The 19,161-nt window shown below is 48.6% G+C and overlaps 1 protein-coding gene and 1 long non-coding RNA gene across 3 annotated transcripts; one reads left to right on the top strand and one right to left on the bottom strand.

The window, feature by feature from the left end:
- Positions 1-7,540: 7,540 nt before the first annotated feature.
- On the bottom strand, positions 7,541-19,161 carry FUT11 (fucosyltransferase 11). Of its 2 annotated transcripts, none has more exons than XM_053395117.1 (3): positions 18,370-19,157; positions 11,973-12,598; positions 7,541-10,981 (listed from the first exon to the last, which is right to left on the bottom strand). In XM_053395117.1, the coding sequence occupies exons 1-3, from the start codon at positions 19,105-19,107 to the stop codon at positions 10,834-10,836; spliced, it is 1,512 nt and encodes a 503-aa protein (XP_053251092.1). In that variant the 5' UTR covers positions 19,108-19,157; the 3' UTR covers positions 7,541-10,833. The 2 variants fall into 2 exon arrangements, with proteins under 2 accessions (XP_053251092.1, XP_053251093.1); XM_053395118.1 differs by having other exon boundaries at positions 10,839-10,981; positions 12,125-12,598; positions 18,370-19,161.
- LOC128416995 (uncharacterized) lies at positions 14,750-15,822 on the top strand. Its single transcript, XR_008331367.1, has 2 exons — positions 14,750-15,082; positions 15,715-15,822. It is a non-coding gene; the product is annotated as an uncharacterized LOC128416995 (long non-coding RNA).

Genomic DNA, 19,161 nt, shown 5'->3' with positions numbered 1-19,161 from the left:
CACTTAGTGTCCTTTTCCTTTTATTTTATAGCGTGTAGAAAATAGCACGACTTGTGTACAGAACCTTTCTTAAACACTAGAGCCTCAAGGTCTCTCATAGCAGCAGGCACATCAGACAGAGAGAGAGAAAGAGACAGAGAGATGCGGTGAATTCCTGATGCTGGGAGCGGACCAGCAGACTATGGCGACGGAACACTCATTTTTAAATTATGCAGAAAAAAACACAACACTCTGTGCAAACTTCCATTCCAGACAGAAGTGCCTGATCTTAAGCCTGCAGATATGAATGTGATTCTCTGCAAATCCCCGGAGGGCTCGTCCAACTGCAGAAAGCAGTTTCCTCTCTGAATCATGAATGTTGAAATCAACACTGTTCTTAATCCTTTCCAGTTCGCAGTACACTACAGAAGGGGAATGTTCCAAAGGTGACCGCCAGAGTCGGTCAGTTGTTTCCCTGCTATGAACCAAGTCAGTCCATGTAGCTGCTGTGTCAGGAGCACTTTGGCCCCTATTGCTGAGCTTTAGGCAACCCAGGCCTTTCTGACCACATAACCTTTCTTTAAAAACACTCTGGGAGCTTTAAACAATCAGGGTGCCAGTTTGTTTGGGTTTTCTTTTTTCCCAGTCAAGTATCCATTCCTTGCATTTTTCTCTTGCGCAGAGAGATAAAATAGGCGAGATCAAATCTTGAAAGCTAGCTTTTAATATTCTTCACATAGTCTACTGTTGTATGTGTGTGTGTGCGTGTAGAACTTCTGAGAGCGGGATCTTGTTATTTGATAAAGATCTTTAACGTTACTTGAAATGAGAAATGGTTAGTCAATTCTATACAGGTTTTTGCATTGGAAGGATAGGGATCCATTCTAGACGATCCAAAGCAATAACTTAAAACGTGCTCATGCCGCAGCAATCCTGTATGTCGAGCTGACATCGGTCTTGCTGCCTAAGGGGCGCTTGCTGGGAGAAGGCAGCCCAGCCTCCCTGGCAGCGCTGTGGAAACCAAATCATTATTATTATGTTTCACGTAGAGATGCATATATATGTGGAAAAAAGAGAGAGGAGTCTTCAGGTTGTGCACACAACTCATTTAATCTTGGTTTGATGATATCGTTGAAATTCTTCATATCTCAAAAAAGAAAAAAAGGAGGAACTACACTTACAGGGCGAAATCCAACGCCGCTTGCACACTGGGATGTAACCTTTCTTTCTTCCCTGTGCATCCCCAGAATTTCTCCCGAAGGGCTGCAAACTCTCCAGGTTTTGAGAGTGCATGGAGGGCAGTGGGGTGGGGTAGGGGGAAGAGTGAAGTGTGTCCCACTTAAACAGCGGCACGGCGTTGGGATTCAACCCACGAGAAAGCTGTTCTTAAGCTTTATATCCCCTACGTCTGAGAACTTTTCCCCTAGGAAAGATGGTTAGTGACATGGAGCAGATACAGGACTGAAGAAGTCTTCGTTCTAATGAAGAAGCTCCCTGTGCTGTACATGTCTTACGCCTCTGACCCTCGCAAGCCATGGTGCCAGGCTCCTGTCTCAAACGGTGCCAGGCTGCTTGGCCATGAGGTATTGCAGGAGTGTGTGGTCAAGCTTCCGAATACACTGACCTTAACACATTTCGCCATTTCCCCCAGAATCAATCTGCACAAATAAACATTTTTCAAATGTAATATAATGTTGCTCTTTTTACATGAGGACCAGCAGGTGATCTTCTTTGTCATATGGCGAGACGCATGTGGCTCTCCTCTTCCTGCTCCTTACAGCCTCCACCTTAGACACGCTCCCCACCTGACCAGGGGGAGCTTTGCAGGTGCACTTGTACCTGCCCCACTTGTACCTGCAAAAGCCTTTCCCTCTGCCGGCAGGAAGAGAAAAGCACTTTCCAAAGGGGCATGTTCCGAGGGGAGAGACGGTTACTGTTTTGTTTCACAGCCATCTCACACATAAATGTTCACTCTCCAATCTTTGGGGCAAGAGAAACAGCATGGGGTGTGCTGAGGACCTGCAGTTCTGGCCCTGTCCAACCCTGTGTCTAGCCCCCACGGCCCTCCGTCAGTTTCCTCTGAGGGAATGCGGCCCTTGGCAGGGGGGAGAAGGTTGTCCTATTCCTTCACTGGACCAAAGCTCTTGAATACTTGTTTTTTTTAAAAAAATAAAATATATTGGTGCTGCTTCAATGCCACTCTCTGGTCTTGCAAGTTGGTCTGTTGCTATGTTGGAAGCATTTTGGCCAATTGACTGTTATTTCTGAGGGCAGGCTCTCAGGCATATGAGGACGTAGGAGGTCCTGCCACATGATCACATCCCTCTTAAATTTTGATCCGTGTGCCGCAATTCCCATTTTCCTGGCCAATTGTAATTGCTGATTGCTTGCAGGCAGATAAGAAACAGCTCTGACAAGCACACAGAACAGCTCACTTGTGCTGTCTGGGTGTCTGGATGTGGGCTTTGCAGCTGAAAATGGGGTGAATGGTTTCTTTCCAGCGTCTCTTCTAATCTTAAAACAGGAGGGTTTTGTAGCAGCCCTTTAAATATTTCCTTGTGTTTACACTAACTTGTATCCTTTCTTTACGATATGATAGAGATTTATATACAATAATTTTATTAGGAAATGCACTGAGTACTGTATTCAACAATGGATTATAGGAAGGGAGAATGCAAGAGGAAAGATGTATTTTTGCTAGTAGCCTATCTTCTGAGATTAAACAAAGCACAACTATTAAAATGGTTCCAGCTAATCCAGTGAGACTTCTAGGGTTAGTATTTTAAGTTCTCTATAGACTTGTGTGTATGGGAATATAATGTTTAATCTTCTCTGAATCGTGTGTTGCTAGAGAGGTTTGTCACTGGCTAATGGGAATTTAATGAAGTTCAGACTGCATAATCTAGTATTAATTGTCATTAACATCTGTATATTTGTAAAGTCAAATGTCTGAAGCAGAAGTCTTTTTACCATTTTTATAGCTGGCAGCATTAAACCTTAAACGTTCATACTATCAATAAAGGTTTTTATTTTTATGATGTGAATATTGTACAAGAACGTGTTTTGAAAGTACGCCATGCAGCTTGTATCCTTGGGTGTTTTCGCTGAACATTCATGAAGCAGTGTTCATTCAATTTGGGGCAGCTCAGCCTTTATTCTTCAGCTTTTAGGCAGTGTGTGCCAGTAGCACACCGAGCATTGCAGAACATGATGGTGTGACTCTCCAGCCACTTTTGAATTCCCAGCCCTTCATTTCCAAAGCACCTCCTGATTACCTTCATCGTGGCCACAGTGCACCAGTGCCCTTCCTAAACTGGGGAAATACTTATTCACTGGGGGTTGTTCATCTTTTAAACCATTACTATCTGCTACTTTGTCTTTGTCCATGGAGTTTTCTTGGCAGGGATACTGGAGTGGCTTGCCGGTTCCTGCTCCAGGTGGATCACGTTTGGTCAAAACTCTCCACTATGACCTGTCCATCTTGGGTGGCCCTGCTTGGCATAGCTCATAGCTTCTCTGAGTTATTCAAGCCCCTTCGCCACGGCAAGGCAGTGATCCATGCAGGATCATGGATCCTACATGGAAGCTACAAACATGAGTCTGACCAAACTGCGGGAGGCAGTGGAAGACAGGAGTGCCTGGCGTGCTCTGGTCCATGGGGTCACAAAGAGTCGGACACGACTAAACGACTAAACAACAACAACAATCTGCTACTTTGGTTTATTTACGGGAGCAACCAACGACGCCAGAATCTGTGCACAACTGTAGAGGTCAAGTCCCAGGACTTTGCAGGGGAAAGGGACACTTGGCTACTGCCCTGCGATCAGATGAAGGGTAGTATAGCAAGTTAATAAATACCAATAATAGTGGTGCACGTACACCGGTTCTGCAGATCACACGTCTGCAGGTAACCAGATTCTCCCTCCCCTTCTGAGAAAATAGGTGGACTCTGCTGCATAAGGCAAAGTCCTCTCCCTAGGCAGGAATGCTGAAAAACATCATTTACACCGTCAAAACCCTGTTAAGTTCCACCTGCCACTTTTTCTAGCATGCTGTGCTCAGATCGATGAAGGTATTAATCTGCATGGTGGCAATCTGCTTAACCCTGTCCATTTCTTGGGCAATGACTCCTGAGCGCCTCAGAACAGCTCTGCACACCTGCTTTCCATTTATGGGAAGAGACTCAAACAGAGCATCTTTAGCAGCTGAATGCATGTACTGGTGCTTTTTTGCACTGAGAGGGGGCCAAGCCTTGTCCAAAGCCATTTTTCCTTACACTGAAATGTGCGGCTCATGAGTGTGCTGGTCCAGGGGGGAGGTTGCCATGGGGCGAGGTCCAGGACCTGAGTCGAGGGTCGGCAGACAGTCCTCCACGGGCGAAGCAGGGTCCACAGCGAGGAGCCGGGCAAGGACAGGAACTCTGGGGGAACCAGACTGGGTGCTGGCCGAAACAGCTCTTCAACGACGTTGCTCCCGCAACCTGGGACCAGGCTGACTGGCCTTTATCTTCTCTGAGGCCAGGGGCGGTCCCGGCCCCCAGGAGACCCGCCTCTCCTGGCCTTAAGGCGAGCACTCCTCCTGGGAGAAACCAGTTCCCTCCACCTCTCTGCCCTGAGCCTCTGCAGCTCAGGAGAGGCTGGAGGGTTACTGGACCCAGGGAGAGACTCACCTTCCCCTGACAGGGCTGGAAGAGGCGCACCTGCAGGCACTGTGTCTTCAACCACCTCTGGAGCCAGAGTGGATTCACCTGGTGCCTGCTCCTGAGGATCCGGCACAGGTGCAGGCACTTCAGAATCAAGGCCCTGCCCCAGTTCAGCCGGCCCTGGAGGCGGGGACTCCTGTGCAGGCTGGGATTCCTCCGGTTCAGCCTCTGAATCGGATTTCCAGGCCATTACAATGAGCCAGAGTTGGGGGTGATTTGAACTGATTTTTTTTTTTTTACATATATGTTGAATGATGGGACAAGTTAAGGTTGTATAAAACTACCTTTTACTCAGAGTAAATGCATTACAATTAATGGCCATGACTAATTTAGGTTCAGTGGGTTTGCTCTGAGAAAAAATTAGCCGACTACAAACCAAGAAATTCCAAGCTTCACTCTTTCTTAGACCTTTTGCATCTGTGTTTTAATGGTGTGATGTGGTTAGAGCGTCAGATGGAGACCTGGGTTCAGATCCCTGTATGGCCTTGAGACTAGTCACAAAGTCTCAAAACCAGGTGTGGTTTCCTTATTCCTTCCTCTTGCAATTACTCTTTATTGGCTGATCGGGAGTCTTGATCTGTGCAACAAATCTCTGGCTCTATAATTTCTCAGTGGAAGAGAGCGCAAAAATAACTCGCTTGTGCCACCTGGTGTTAGAAGTTAAACAACAACAACCGCCTCAACTGTGGTTGATAACGTATCCTTGCAACTTCTAAAACGAAGGGATATTAAGACTCTTGCATTTAACATTCTCCATCTAGATTATCTGTGTTTTTCTTAAATTAGTACAATTTCCACCTAGGTAGATCCTCCTTTTCCCTGAAGAATCACTAGTGTGGGGCCTCGGAAAGCTGTTTATTCCATGCACTATATAGGTGTGTGTGTATATATATATATATATATATATATATATATATATATATATATAAATAAAATCAATGTAAGGAATTCCAGTTCTCCCAAGAAACACTACCAATGGTGTTCACACTTGTGCCAAAACCAGCTTCGACCTGAATTGAGAACTTGAGCCAAATTCAACTTGTGCTTCAGCCCTGGTGTGTACATTCAGACTGCCTTGGGAAACTTCCACCCTTCTGGCAGGGATGTGGTTCCTCAAAGGTGATGTCAACACCTGGAAGGGCATCCCATTTCCTACCTGCCCTTTGGGATTATTTATCTTCCAGTTCTTTTGTCACCTCCACCTTCCCAGGCATCTTAATCTTAAAGGTAAAGGGACTCCTGACCATTAGGTCCAGTTGTGACCGACTCTGGGGTTGCGGCGCTCATCTCGCTTTACTGGTGGAGGGAGCCGGCGTACAGCTTCCGGGTCATGTGGACAGCAGGACTAAGCCGCTTCGGGCGAACCAGAGCAGCGCACGGAAACGCCGTTTACCGTCCTGCCGGAGCCGTACCTATTTATCTACTTGCACTTTGAGGTGCTTTCGAACTGCTAGGTTGGCAGGAGGTGGGACCGAGCAACGGGAGCTCACCCCATCGCGGGGATTCGAACTGCCGACCTTCTGATCGGCAAGTCCTAGGCTCTGTGGTTTAACCCACAGCGCCACCCGCGTCCCATCTTAGCAATGTGAAAAAAGGTCGCGCAGCCAGTTAGCAATCCGGCTTCACCCAGTGGTGCATCCTGGAAATGCTAGGATACACTGGGTCTCTCCAGGAGCAGCTGTGGTGCAGCCATTCCAAAAAGGAAACTTGAGAGTGCGTGGCATTGGCTGCACATGCGCACTGTTGCTTACTCTCGAGTGCTAAAACACATGGAGTACAGGAATGCTGTGGTGCACAATTCGTGGTTAGGAAACAGCAGAGCGACCTGCTACACAGGATAGTTTGGGAGGGGGGATTCCAGGGTTAAACCCGAATGGGTGGTCTAGCTAAGGTGAGGATACCTTGATGTGGAGGTGTCTCTTCACACCATCGACATGCAAGGCTGTGGACCATAAGCATGGCAAGTACCGCAGTTACTCATCTTTCATTTTTGCAGCCCCGATTTGCATTAGATGAATTTTAACAGGGAGAAATGTAAAGTATTGCACTTGGGCAAAAAAAATGAGAGGCACAAATACAAGATGGGGGACACCTGGCTTGAGAGCAGTACATGTGAAAAGGATCTAGGAGTCTTGGTTGACCACAAACTTGACATGAGCCAACAGTGTGACGCGGCAGCTAAAAAAGCCAATGCAATTCTGGGCTGCATCAATAGGAGTATAGCATCTAGATCAAGGGAAGTAATAGTGCCACTGTATTCTGCTCTGGTCAGACCTCACCTGGAGTACTGTGTCCAGTTCTGGGCACCACAGTTCAAGAAGGACACTGACAAACTGGAACGTGTCCAGAGGAGGGCAACCAAAATGGTCAAAGGCCTGGAAACAATGCCTTATGAGGAACGGCTAAGGGAGCTGGGCATGTTTAGCCTGGAGAAGAGGAGGTTAAGGGGTGATATGATAGCCATGTTCAAATATATAAAAGGATGTCACATAGAGGAGGGAGAAAGGTTGTTTTCTGCTGCTCCAGAGAAGCAGACACAAGAAAGAAGATTCCACCTAAACATTAGGAAGAACTTCCTGACAGTAAGAGCTGTTCGACAGTGGAATTTGCTGCCAAGGAGTGTGGTGGAGTCTCCTTCTTTGGAGGTCTTTAAGCAGAGGCTTGACAACCATATGTCAGGAGTGCTCTGATGGTGTTTCCTGCTTGGCAGGGGGTTGGACTCGATGGCCCTTGTGGTCTCTTCCAACTCTATTATTCTATGAAAGAAATGCTTTTGTTTATTCCTTTGGGGGAGGCAGTGGAAACCCACCCTATGGTACTGAACAATCACCATCATTTCCCTTTGAATTATTCAGGGTATCCTTTCAGAACAATAACAATTTATTATTTGTAGCACACACATATCCCATCAGACTGGTTGCCGTGGCCACTCTGGGTGGCTTCCAACATATATAAAAACATAATAAAAAATTACACATTAAAAAGATTCCCAATTCAGGGCTGCCTTCAGATGACCTCTAAAGGTTATGTAGTTATTCATCTCTTTGACATCTGATGGGATGGCATTCCACAGGGCGAGGGCCTGGGAGCCAGCCAGGACAGGTCAGCCAGCCACCTTGGTCTCCAGGGAATGAACCTGTTCGCTGAAGGTGAGGGGCTCTTGTGCCACATGCACCCCCATGACTTCTGTCCAGCAGGTGACCAGTCATACCTGTGAGACACAGCATGTGTTCTCTACTACCTGGAGACTGAAAATTGTGCTGGATTCCAAGTATCTGGATAAAGAATATCACGTTTGTATGCCTCTTATTGAAGAGCTACGTTTGCACACAGCGTGAGTTTTAAGGGTAAAGGAAGAAGGTTAAAACTAGTGTTTGCAACACATCTTGACCCATACAAGTACAAAAACTGGACTTGAATATACTTCCAACAATCCACTGCGTAGCCTTTTTAATTCTGTAAACAGAAATGTACCTCTGTGAACAGAAAAATGTTTTTTTTGGGGGGCGATACTTTTATTAAACTGATGGACGAAGCATTCTTGACGCAGCCAGATTGACAGGGGCTGCCCACTGGAAGTCGACACCACCTCCTTCCTAGGAGGTGTAGTTAGTGAAAGTATGGGACATTGTAATAATAATAATTTAATATTTATACCCCGCCCATCTGGCTGGGCTTCCCCAGCCACTCTGGGCGGCTTCCAACCAAATATTAAAATACAGTAATACATCAAACATTAAAAGCTTCCCTAAAGAGGGCTGCCTTCAGATGTCTTCTAAAAGCTTGGTAGTTGTTGTTCTCTTTGACATCTGGTGGGAGGGAGTTCCACAGGGCATATTAACAGAGAGTCACTAACGGTTCATCGAGATGGGTCTTTTTTACTCAATATGGTTGAAGTTTCTCTCCTATGCGAACTCAACTGACCAGCCCACTAACCTCCTGCTCTACAGACAAGTACACTGACCCAATTTTTTCTTCTCATATGCAACAATTGAATGCGGCACTGTATTCTCAGTCGTTTCTTGGTTTTTTACCCCTCCTTTGCACCTGTGTTTTATTTTTCTCCTTTCACATTTCTTGCTATTAGCCACATTCATCATTTCTATTGTATTCTGTATGCGTTTGTCAATAAACTTTAATTACAGTGGTACCTTGGGTTAAGAACTTATTTCGTTCTGGAGGTCCTTTCTTAACCTGAAACTGTTCTTAACCTGAGGTACCACTTTAGCTAATGGGGCCTCCTGCTGCCACTGCGCTATTTCTGTTCTCATCCTGAAGCAAAGTTCTTAACCCAAGGTATTATTTCTGGGATAGCGGAGTCTGTAACTTGAAGCGGCTGTAACCTGAAGTGTCTGTAACCCGAGGAACCACTGTATTTTTAAAAACAAACAAAACAAAACTAACGGAAATCAGCACAAATTGTCCATTGTTCCTAACTCCAATTCCTTTCCCGCATCAAGCTACCTGTCATTACCAGCCTAATAAAACCATCATGTCATGGACACAGAGGAATGATGGAACTGGCTGGGGAACCCCAAGGAAAGGCTCAGAGCCCAGGGATTGATGGTGGGGTGACAGCGAGTGGTCAGAGGGAGGGAAGGGAAAGGAAGGGGGGGGAGGTGTCAGAAACTGAAGAGGTGACAGGTCTTGGTGAGCAGGAAGAGTCTGTAACAGAGAGAAGTCCAGCATCAGAGGCAGAAGAGGACGGAGGCCAAGAAGGAGAGAGGAGTCTGGCAGGTGAAGAGGCACAGGTGTCTGCCCCTCCTCCTGCAAAAAGCTCCTTTCCTGCCGGTCTCCCAGAACCAGGAGGCAAGAAAAGGAGAAAGAAATTGGCTTCACGCAGGCACAGTCTGATTGCTTGGGGAAAACACTGAAAAGGAGGGGAACTTGGGCAGCTCAGCGTTCAAAACTCCCATTGTTCTAGGCACATTTTGCAACTGGGAATTTCATTAGTGCAAGCAATTTCTGAGCTCTGGGCGCAGTACTGAACCCAAGATTTCAGATTAAAACCGCCACTGCTGGCGCTGAGGGCATGGGAGGAGAAATTCCTGCCCGCTCGACTTCCAAGAAATGATTGCAGTATCAGGCAAGCTGATAGGTTCTGCCTCTCAGCTGGCCTTACAGAAAGGCAGCGTTTTGAGGGACCCTCATACAACTATTAAGGGGGCGGGCAGGGGAAGCATGGCTCTGTTTTTTGCCGTCTTCAGATGAGGACTAGATCATGTGAAAAACGAACGTAAGATTTTAGCTGCAATTCATTCATTTTCAGCTTTGTAGTCTTGTTATAAAAATAGCATTCCGTTGTGGCACCCATAACCTAGGTTTAGGGTGTCATTTAGCTCCTAGCTTTCATATCTCTGTTTCTAACACTGAGGCGGCTGTGAGGAGGTGGGGACTTTCAGTTTCAGCAACTGATCCATGGGGCAAGATCTACCGGAGATGGGTTGCTCTGCTCACTAGGCCTGACACTCCCAGATCCTGCTTTTGCTAATAAAGAGTTAACTCCTACTTGCTCAGTGTGATTTACTGCTGGCTTGCACCCGTCACATCACTGGGGGAACAGTGAGCAACTGTGTAGTTTCTACACAGGAAATGCACTACAATAAGGTGCACAGTTCATAACATATTTCAGCCCGTATAGAAGTGGTTATTTGAATACTGCATAGCTGAGCTCGTGTAAACTCTTGTTCTGTTCTCTTTCATATTAAATGAAATATATCAAAAATATTAAAGAAACCAATGTATGTTGAAGAATACTTATGAATGGAGGTAATCCCTGAAGTGCAACCATTCAGGACTTTTACAGTAAGCCCAACAGTCCGTGTTAAGGAATTTGGCACATACACACCAAAAAGTACTTTCTGAGAGACGCTGAAGCAGCAGAAATGCTAAATACTTTTCTTTGCCCCACAGATCAGGGAGGCTTCCTCGTCTTGGAGCAGTGGCAAATCAACCAATACCAAAAGCTGGTTCGGAATTGGCCTTTTCTTGGAAGCAAGAATTTTTTTAAAAAAAGTAATCTCCAAAGTGAGAATACCACATATAAAAGATGATTTCCAAGTTGTCCTGGAACCACAATTTCGGTGCTGGTAAATCTGTGGGTGCCCTGCTTGCCTCTCGTAACACTGAAGAAGGTGGAATAACAAGTCTGGTTAGTTTTGCTGGGTTCTCTTCATGAAGACTTGGTGCATGTAGTCCCAGAATCTCCCCTGATGCGACTCGTTGTGGTGAATCATGGCTGTGAGGGCTTCAGCCTGATCAAGGCTCTGCCAGTAATCCTGCAGCCACATCTCCTTCCAGCTAAAAAGCAAATAAAGAAAGTGAGTGCGGAAACCCACTGGAAAAGCCTGAAAATGCCCTTTTAGTGAGGTTTTAGTGACATCTTTAGGATGCTTCCGAGTCACTTCTGGGTTCGAACACATTCTCTTGCACAACTTTCTGTGTTGGCCAGCAGGTAATGGCTTTTCCCACCTGCCTTGCCCCACCCTCCCTTCATAAGGGAGCTGTTTCAGGGGAGAATTGTGAGGGGAGAAAAACTTTGTCTGCCATCAGGGGGTGGTTGGTTTCACCTGTACTGCCCCACCACCAGCCTGAGGAACCTTCAGAAGGGAGTTGTTGTATTATGTGGATGTATATTTTAATGAGCTGAACAGAATGCAATATTATGAGTCATGTGGGTGTGGAGAATGTGTGTGTGCTTAGTTCATTTTTTGGCTGCTATTTTAAGGTGGTTTATTTTGCTTTATAGGTTATAAATGCTTTATAGGTTATGACTTTTGCTTTCATTGCGATGTTTAGCTTATTTTTTAGCTGTCGCTTTGTTCCCCGTGTTTGATCAGTTGCAGTTGTTTCACTGATGATTTGTTAATTATTCTGTACTGTTTATGTTGTATTTGTGATGTTCTTTTATGCTCTATCATGTTCTTATTCAGGGGTCACCATCTAAGGCCCATGGCCCACAAGCGGTCCACGTGTGTGTGTGTGTGGGGGGGTATTTAACCAGTCCTCGAGCTGCCCCCGAACTGAGCTGCCCGCTTGGCAAGTCCCCACGTGCTGCGCTAAACCGGCACAGCGCAGCGCGGGGACTCGCTTCCGGGATGCCAGAAATCGCGTCTGCACAGCAGATGCAGACGCAGGAAATCACAGGCGTGCCACTCATGTGCGCGCATGATCCAGTCCACAGAGGGATCTCCGTTGGAGTGAACCAGCCCAGAAATGTAATCAACCCAAGCACTGCACAACCCTCAGCTTTCTTAAGGACAGCTGCATATTCCACGACAACGGCTAGTACCTGTCTCCATCAGGAATGTCTTCGATATTTCCATACCCAGGTGCTGGTGGCGGGCACCCCATGTGTGAGAACTGGGCGATTTCAGGCTCAGGGGCTGGCACTTTCCCACGAGACTTCCTGTGCTCCTCCTCCGCCTTCATTCTGGCATTTACCTTGTCGCAGACATAGCACTCGAACCCGTTCAAATAATTAGGCAGGGTCATATCATTCACTCCCCACTCCCGCCTCTCCATGCTCTCCACCAAGAACCGGTTCGTGATGCCGCCGGGACTCTTGTACTTCAGGTATTCCAAATATTTTTCCGGATTCCTGTCCAGAAAATTAATGTATTCTGCTAGCTCTTTGGGGCTCTCAAAGTCATCGATGAGGATGATGGAATGATTGTCCGGCATCCAGTCACGTACCGATGGGGAACCTCGATATATAGGAACGGCTCCGACGTGCATTGGCCGCCAAAGCTTCTCCGTCATGTAGTCGCGGCAGATGGCATTCTCCATCGCCAGGTGGAACTTGTACTTGGATATAAGAGCCATGAATTCAGAGTCCTCTGTGGTGGCTGTAGAAGTGTCCTTCAGCCTCGCGCTGGGAAGCTCTCGGTTGTTCAGGCATGCCCCGTAAGAGTCCACCTACGACAGAAATAAGTCATCCTGAAAAAGAAACGGCTGGGTTGTGGCCCCACCTCCTCACTCCAATCCAAATATGTTTCCAAGCGCTAAACACACATCAAAAATGCACACACACCCCATCGCCAAAAGAGAGAGAGAGAACCTGGGCACTGTAGTTTGTTAAGGGTTGCAAGAATTGTAGATCACAGAGCTGAAAGGGATCCATCTAGTCCAAGCCCTGGCGAAGCAAGAATCACAACTAAGGAATCCCTGACGGACGGCTGTCCAACCTCTGCTTAAAAGCCTCCATAGAAGGGGAAAACTACAGTCATACCTTGCGTTACAGCCGCTTCAGGTGGTGTCTTTTTGGGTTGCAGACCACCGAAACGCAGAAGTACCGGAACGGGTTACTTCCGGGTTTTGGCGGTCGCGCATACGCAGAAGCGCTAAACTGCACTTTGCCCATGCACAGAAGCGCCGAATCGCAACCCACGTGTGCGCAGACGCGAGTTGCGAACGTGCATCCCGCATGGATCGGGTTTGCAACCCGAGCGTCCACTGTACAACATCCAGAATTTATGCAGGGAAGCCACGTGTTTTAAATATAGGCTGTGTACACAGAAGGGGGTTCCTGACACTTTGCTGTACTAAACAGGGCTCTCCATTCTGTTTCCATTTCTCTCCCTCCTCAAACGGATTTTCTCCTATTTGGTCTGTTACATGCCAGTTAGATGAACATCATCATTATCTATACTCCACCCATCTGGCTCAGAATCATATAAATCCTCAGGAGGCATGTATTCTGGGCAGTATCCAAGACTTGCTGTGCTTGCACAAGAGAACTTTCCCCTTGCCTTCAACCCCTCCTCACTTGCACCCTCAAAATCAGCTCTGGGGGGTTAGGGGACCCCCTGGCACAGACTCTGGGGAAGGGCAAAATGTTATGTGCTGCTGTTAAACCAGAGGAACGTCACATTGGCACAGGACTGGCTACCACCATCTGACCCAGATATTTAGCCTACAGTTGAAGCCCAACAGTTTTGTTTTGTTGTTTTAATGGATAAAGATGCACACAAATAAATATAAAGGTAAAGGGACCCCTGACTGTTAGGTCCAGTTATGAACGACTCTGGAGTTGCAGCGCTCATCTCACTTTATTGGCCAAGAGAGCCGGCGTACAGCTTCCGGGTCATGTGGCCAGCATGACTAAGCCGCTTCTGGCAAAACCAGAGCAGTGCACGGAAATGCCGTTTACCCTCCCGCCGGAGCGGTACCTATTTTTCTACTTGCATTTTGACGTGCTTTTGAACTGCTATGTTGGGAGGAGCAGGGACCGAGCAACGGGAGCTCACCCCGTCACGGGGATTTGAACCGCCGACCTTCTGATCGGCAAGTCCTAGGCTCTGTGGTTTAGACCACAGCGCCACCTGCATCCCATACACAAATAAATAATGCATAAATAATGCACACAAAATCTACACTTTCACTTAAGACTTTACTGAGCAAGTCACTTGAGGCCCATGAGCCAGATTGCTCTAGAAGACAATGAACACACCAAACCTTTTTTTTTTTGCAATTCTGCAGGGCTGCAGCCAGGATTAATTAGGGTCAGCCAACATTACTTTCAAAGAAAGACGTGCAAGAGGTGACAGAATTTTACAAAATTATGCATGGCATAGAAGAATGCTAGAACTTGTGCACATACGACGAAGCTGAGTGTTGGGATGATTCAGGCCAGAGAGACTTCAAGCAGTTAACCTGTGGACTCACTCCCACAGGAGACGGTGGTTTTAAGAGGACCAAACAAATTTATGTAGAGGGCTACTGATGGCAATTAGCCCTGATGGCTGTGTTGTGCCTCCACGGTTGGAGGAGGAAATGCTTCTGAATACCAGTTGCTGGAAACCACCAGAGGGGAGAGGGACCCTCAAGCATCCGGTTGGCCACTGTGAGATCAGGATGCTGGACCACTGGCCTGATTCAACACACTCTTCTTATGTTCTGCAATAGAGCCTCCTGTACAAAGATGAGAGCTGCATTCATTGCTCTGCTCATTTTTGCTTCTAGCTCCACCCACCACTGGCCTGCACTGCCTGACCGTAGGGGGATACGATCCTTAGGATGAAAAATGTTTCTCCCCCCCCCCCCAGTTTTAGGGTGTGCCCTTCCCTGGTATGGATAAGAAGTGGGCTATGTGACTTTTTATTAGTAAGTGAACAAACGGTCCCTTGGTGCTGAGGTGCCGCCCCAGTTGTGATGCCCAAAGAGGTTATGGTGACGTGTCCACAGCTGCTCCCATTGGCTGGGGGCTGTCTATGATGTCACAAAGGCACCTGTCAGTTGCCTGGCTATAAAAGTGGGCCTCTCCCTCTTCCCAGCACAGACCTCAGAGGCAGCAGCTGTGGCACTCAGCTCTGGGGGATCTCCTTCCTCATGGATGCAAAATGGCAGGAGGAAGGAGGCACTCATCCCGCAATGGGATGCTGAGGAACAGGCAGAAGGCAAGTTCGCTTGCTGGGTGGGATCGCAGCTTGAAGGCAGCTAATTTCCCCAGTCAGAAGCTGGCTGGTGTCTGGTAACACACCTGGCAGAAGCTGGCAGGTGTTGGTGGCTGGTGGAGTTTGCAGTCAGAAGCCAGCGGGTGCCGTAAGGTGCTGCAGATGTCAGCTGGCTGAAGGTCACCTTTGGAAGTCAGTTGGCAGAAGCTGTGTGGATATTCATGACTTGAAGCTGGGTATGTGTGTGTGTGTGTGTGTGTGTGTGTGTGTGTGTGTGTGAATGCAGAGCGGCTGGTGAGTGAATGCGTCCACAGACATTCTTCACGGGATGGCAGATGGCGTGTGTCTGCGAGTGCAAATGGGAGGTTGCGAATGGTGTGTGTCTGCGTGTGTGAATGGGAGCGTTTGGACGTGGTTCAGGTAAGTAGTAGTGTGGCTGGGAAATACGTGCCCAGGGGGTGGCAATGCCATCCTCTGGGCACAGGGTGAATGGAACCAGTGGATATTCATGGGCAGAAACCAGTGGAAGTTGACCAGGACGTCGGGGGTGAAGTTACCAGGCAGCAGCCAGTGGAGGGTCTGGCTGAGGCTGCTGGACAGAGGCCATCCCACTCAACGTGTTGTTTGCCTTTCAGGAAGCCAGTGAGGTTTTCCCCGAGACCGATCGTGAAAGTAATGAAGAGAACAGCAGGACTGAAGCAAGGCAGTTTATTTTCCTAAATAAATGCCTTTTTTTAAAAAGCAAAATTGTGTCTGACTGGTTTCATATAAAACAAATGCAATGCTAAGTTTCTAAATGCATAAATGTTTAAAGTGTGTTCTTTCTTGCCCCCACCCAATGGGGGGGGTTGTGCAGCTGTTTCTGTAGTTGCCAATGGCTACGATGATGTCAAAGTTTCTGTGATGTCACAGACATGGATCTCTGAGCGTAAAAGCAGGATGGGTAGGGATAGAAAGGCAGGGCGAGAAAGGATAGAGAACAAGGTGTCAAGGAGAAAAACAACTACCAGACTTTTAGAAGACATCTGAAGGCAGCCCTGTTTAGGGAAGCTTTTAATGTTTAATAGGTTATTGTATTTTAGTGTTCTGTTGGAAGCTGCCCAGAGTGGCTGGGGAAACCCAGTCAGATGGGTGGGGTATAAATAATAAATTATTATTATTATTATTATTATTATTATTATTATTATTATTATGGCTTTAAAAGAAGACTGGACAAATTCTCTGAATCCCAGTTGCTGGAAACCCCAGGAAGGCTCTGGTCCTCAGGTCCTGCTTGCAGGTTTCTCATGGGGACAATGTGCTTGTCCACTCTGAGAACACGATGCTGGACTGAGTGGGCCACTGGCCTCATCCAGCAGGCCTCTTCGTACCTTAAGCCACAATCTGGAATTACTTCCTCAGCCTCGGACCACAAAGTGGATTTGGAAGAGCCCCATACCTCCCAGTATTTAGTTGGTACTAAAGGGTTAAGAGGTAACAAGTCGCTCTAATCACTGAGCAGCTGGAAGTCATTAAGCATCCAAGAATGTGAGTTAGTTTGTATAAATAGTCAGTTCACTCAGTTTGTGGCCGGTGGGCTGATATGAGTTAGGTTTAGAGTAAAGTTTTCTTTATGCCGGAGATAAAAGCATGTGTGCTTTATCGCCAGGGTTTTTTCTTTTGTAAATAAAGTTTTTTCCTGAGTTCCAAAGTGCTTGCTCCAGGATTCTTCACTGAAAGGTACTGACTCTCCTGCCTTCTTAAACCGCTGCACGAAATTCTCTGCTGAGATAAGATTTATGGCGTTGGAAGCGCACTGGACGTTTACTTAACATTAAACTAATTAAAGTTTAATGGACAGTGTTGTAAGTAAGGCCAGTGGCCTGGCTCTACCTGGGTTCTTGTGGAACCTCCAGGCCCAGAGACATTCCTAGGTTCTTAGGAGCATTAGGCCACTGGGAGAAGAGGATGCTGGACGATTATTATTGTACAATTTGTTTATTACCTTCACACCCACCTTTTCCTCCAAGCAGCTCAAGGTTTCTGGAAGGTGTGCAAAAAAGGGTGGGTTATTACGATGCGCGCCTAATATTTTATTGAAGTTGACACCCCTGGAATACATGGCCCTCGGGGGGCCCTTCCAAACCTACTATTCGCAACCTGAAGTGTTTGCAACCCGCAACACTGTGTGTGCGCACGTGCAGGTTGTGATTCGGCGCTTCTGCGCATGTGCAAGCTCTGAAACCCGGAAGTAACCGGTTCCGGTACTTCCGGGTTCGGGACGGAGTGCAACCCAAAATCATGCAACCCGAAGCGTCTGTAACCTGAAGTATGACTGTACACACACACACACACACACACACACACACACACACACATATACATATACATATATACAGTGGTGCCTCGCAAGACGAAATTAATTCATTCCGCAAGTTTTTTCTTCTTGCGAGTTTTTCGTCTTGCGAAGCACGGTTTCCCATAGGAATGCATTGAAAATCAATTAATGCGTTCCTATGGAGACCGCTTGCCAGGCTGGCGGTGCGGAGAAGGGCTTTTCTCCCCACCGCAAGCCTTCAGGACAGGTACAGGAACAGAGGGGAAGGCGTGCAGAGCTTCTCCTCTGTTCCCGGGGCTTGCGGTGGGAGGAGGGTTTTTCCTCCCCACCGCCAACATTCAGAACAGCGTTCTGAATGTTGGCGGTGGGAAGGAAAACCCTCCTCCCACCGCAAGTCTTCAGGACAGCCATCCGAAGGCTGGCGCGGGGAGAAGGTCTCTCCGCCCCACCGCCAGCCTTCGGAGGAGGTCCGAGGACAGTGGGGAAGACGTGCTGCGCTTCCCCGCTGTCCTGGAGATTTCCCTATGGGCTTTCGTCTTGCGAAGGAAGCCCATAGGGAAATTCGTTTTGCGAAGCGCCTCCAAAACGGAAAACCCTTTCGTCTAGCGGGTTTTCCGTCTTGCGAAGCGTTCGTCTTGCGGGGCACCACTGTATATATATATACACACACACAACCCCGCTCAGCCCCCGCGGATCTTCCTGGGCGATCCCTTTTCTACCTGGCCCACCTCACAGGGTCGTCGTGAGGATTTCCTTGAGGAGAATAATATGATGATGATGATAATGATAATGATAATGATAATGATAATAATAGTAATTTTTTATTTATATCCCGCCCTCCCCAGCCGAAGCCGGTCTCGGAGCGGCTAACAACAGTAAAAGGAACACAGTTGACCTAAAATCACAATTAATTGAAATACATTCTAAAGCCAGAGCCCCGCCGGGAGCTCCTCCTGGGGCGAGGCGAGGATAAATACCTGGAGGTGCTTGGCCAGCTCCCCGACGTACCTGTCCCGGTCGGAGGGGACGTCGCAGTGGGACTGGATGTAGAGGACGGCGGCCAGGCCTTCCCGCCGCCGGGCGCTCTCCTTCTGGGCCAGGCCGAGCGCGGGCGGGCGGCGCAGGTAGTCGAGGTCGGGCAGCCACTGGAGGCTGAGCGGGTAGCCGGACTCTCGGCGGAAGGTGGCGGTGTAGTTGAAGAGCCTGGCGCCGGCGGCGTGCGAGAGCAGGTAGTTGTTCATGGGCGACTCCTCGTGGAGCAGCGCCCAGGCCTGGTGCGGCGGGCGAGGCAGCGGCGCCTCGTAGGCGCGGAAGTCCGTCCCGTAGAAGAGCAGCGCCCGCGTCCGGCGCCGCAGCCGCGCCCGCCGCTCCTTGGTGGCCAGGCACGAGCCGCCGCCGCCGCACTCCAGCCGCGCCGTCGAGCCCGGGAAGTGCGGGAACAGGCCGCCGCTCCACCACAGCAGGATGGGCAGCTCCCGGTTGGGACGCGGGTCCGAGTTGCCCGGGCCGCGGAAGGACGGCGACGCCGCCGCCGCCGCCACCACCAAGCCCGCCGGCTGAGGGGAAAGCTCCGCCGGGCAGGCCTCGGGCGCCTCGGACTCCCACAGCCCTGAGGAGGCGCAGCCGACGACGGCGCCTCTCTCGGCCCGCGCTGAGGCGACGAGCGCCAGCAAGAACAGGGCCGCCGCCATGAGGGGCCGCCTCGCGAAAGCCATGGCCTCCGCCGGGCTCTTCCCTGAGAGGAGGCCTGAGGCGCCGGCGGGTCCCCG

The sequence above is a fragment of the Podarcis raffonei genome, chromosome 7, assembly GCF_027172205.1.
Source record: "Podarcis raffonei isolate rPodRaf1 chromosome 7, rPodRaf1.pri, whole genome shotgun sequence".
NCBI lineage: Eukaryota > Metazoa > Chordata > Lepidosauria > Squamata > Lacertidae > Podarcis > Podarcis raffonei.
This window is presented reverse-complemented; position numbering and strand designations above follow the sequence as displayed.

Coding starts and splice junctions, on each gene's coding strand:
- FUT11 (XM_053395117.1), bottom strand. CDS start 19,107: ATGGCTTTCGCGAGGCGGCCCCTCATGGCGGCGGCCCTGTTCTTGCTG. Junction 12,599..18,369: donor AGCTGGCCAAGCACCTCCAG/GTATTTATCCTC, acceptor TTTCTGTCGTAG/GTGGACTCTTACGGGGCATG. Junction 10,982..11,972: donor GACATTCCTGATGGAGACAG/GTACTAGCCGTT, acceptor TTTGCTTTTTAG/CTGGAAGGAGATGTGGCTGC.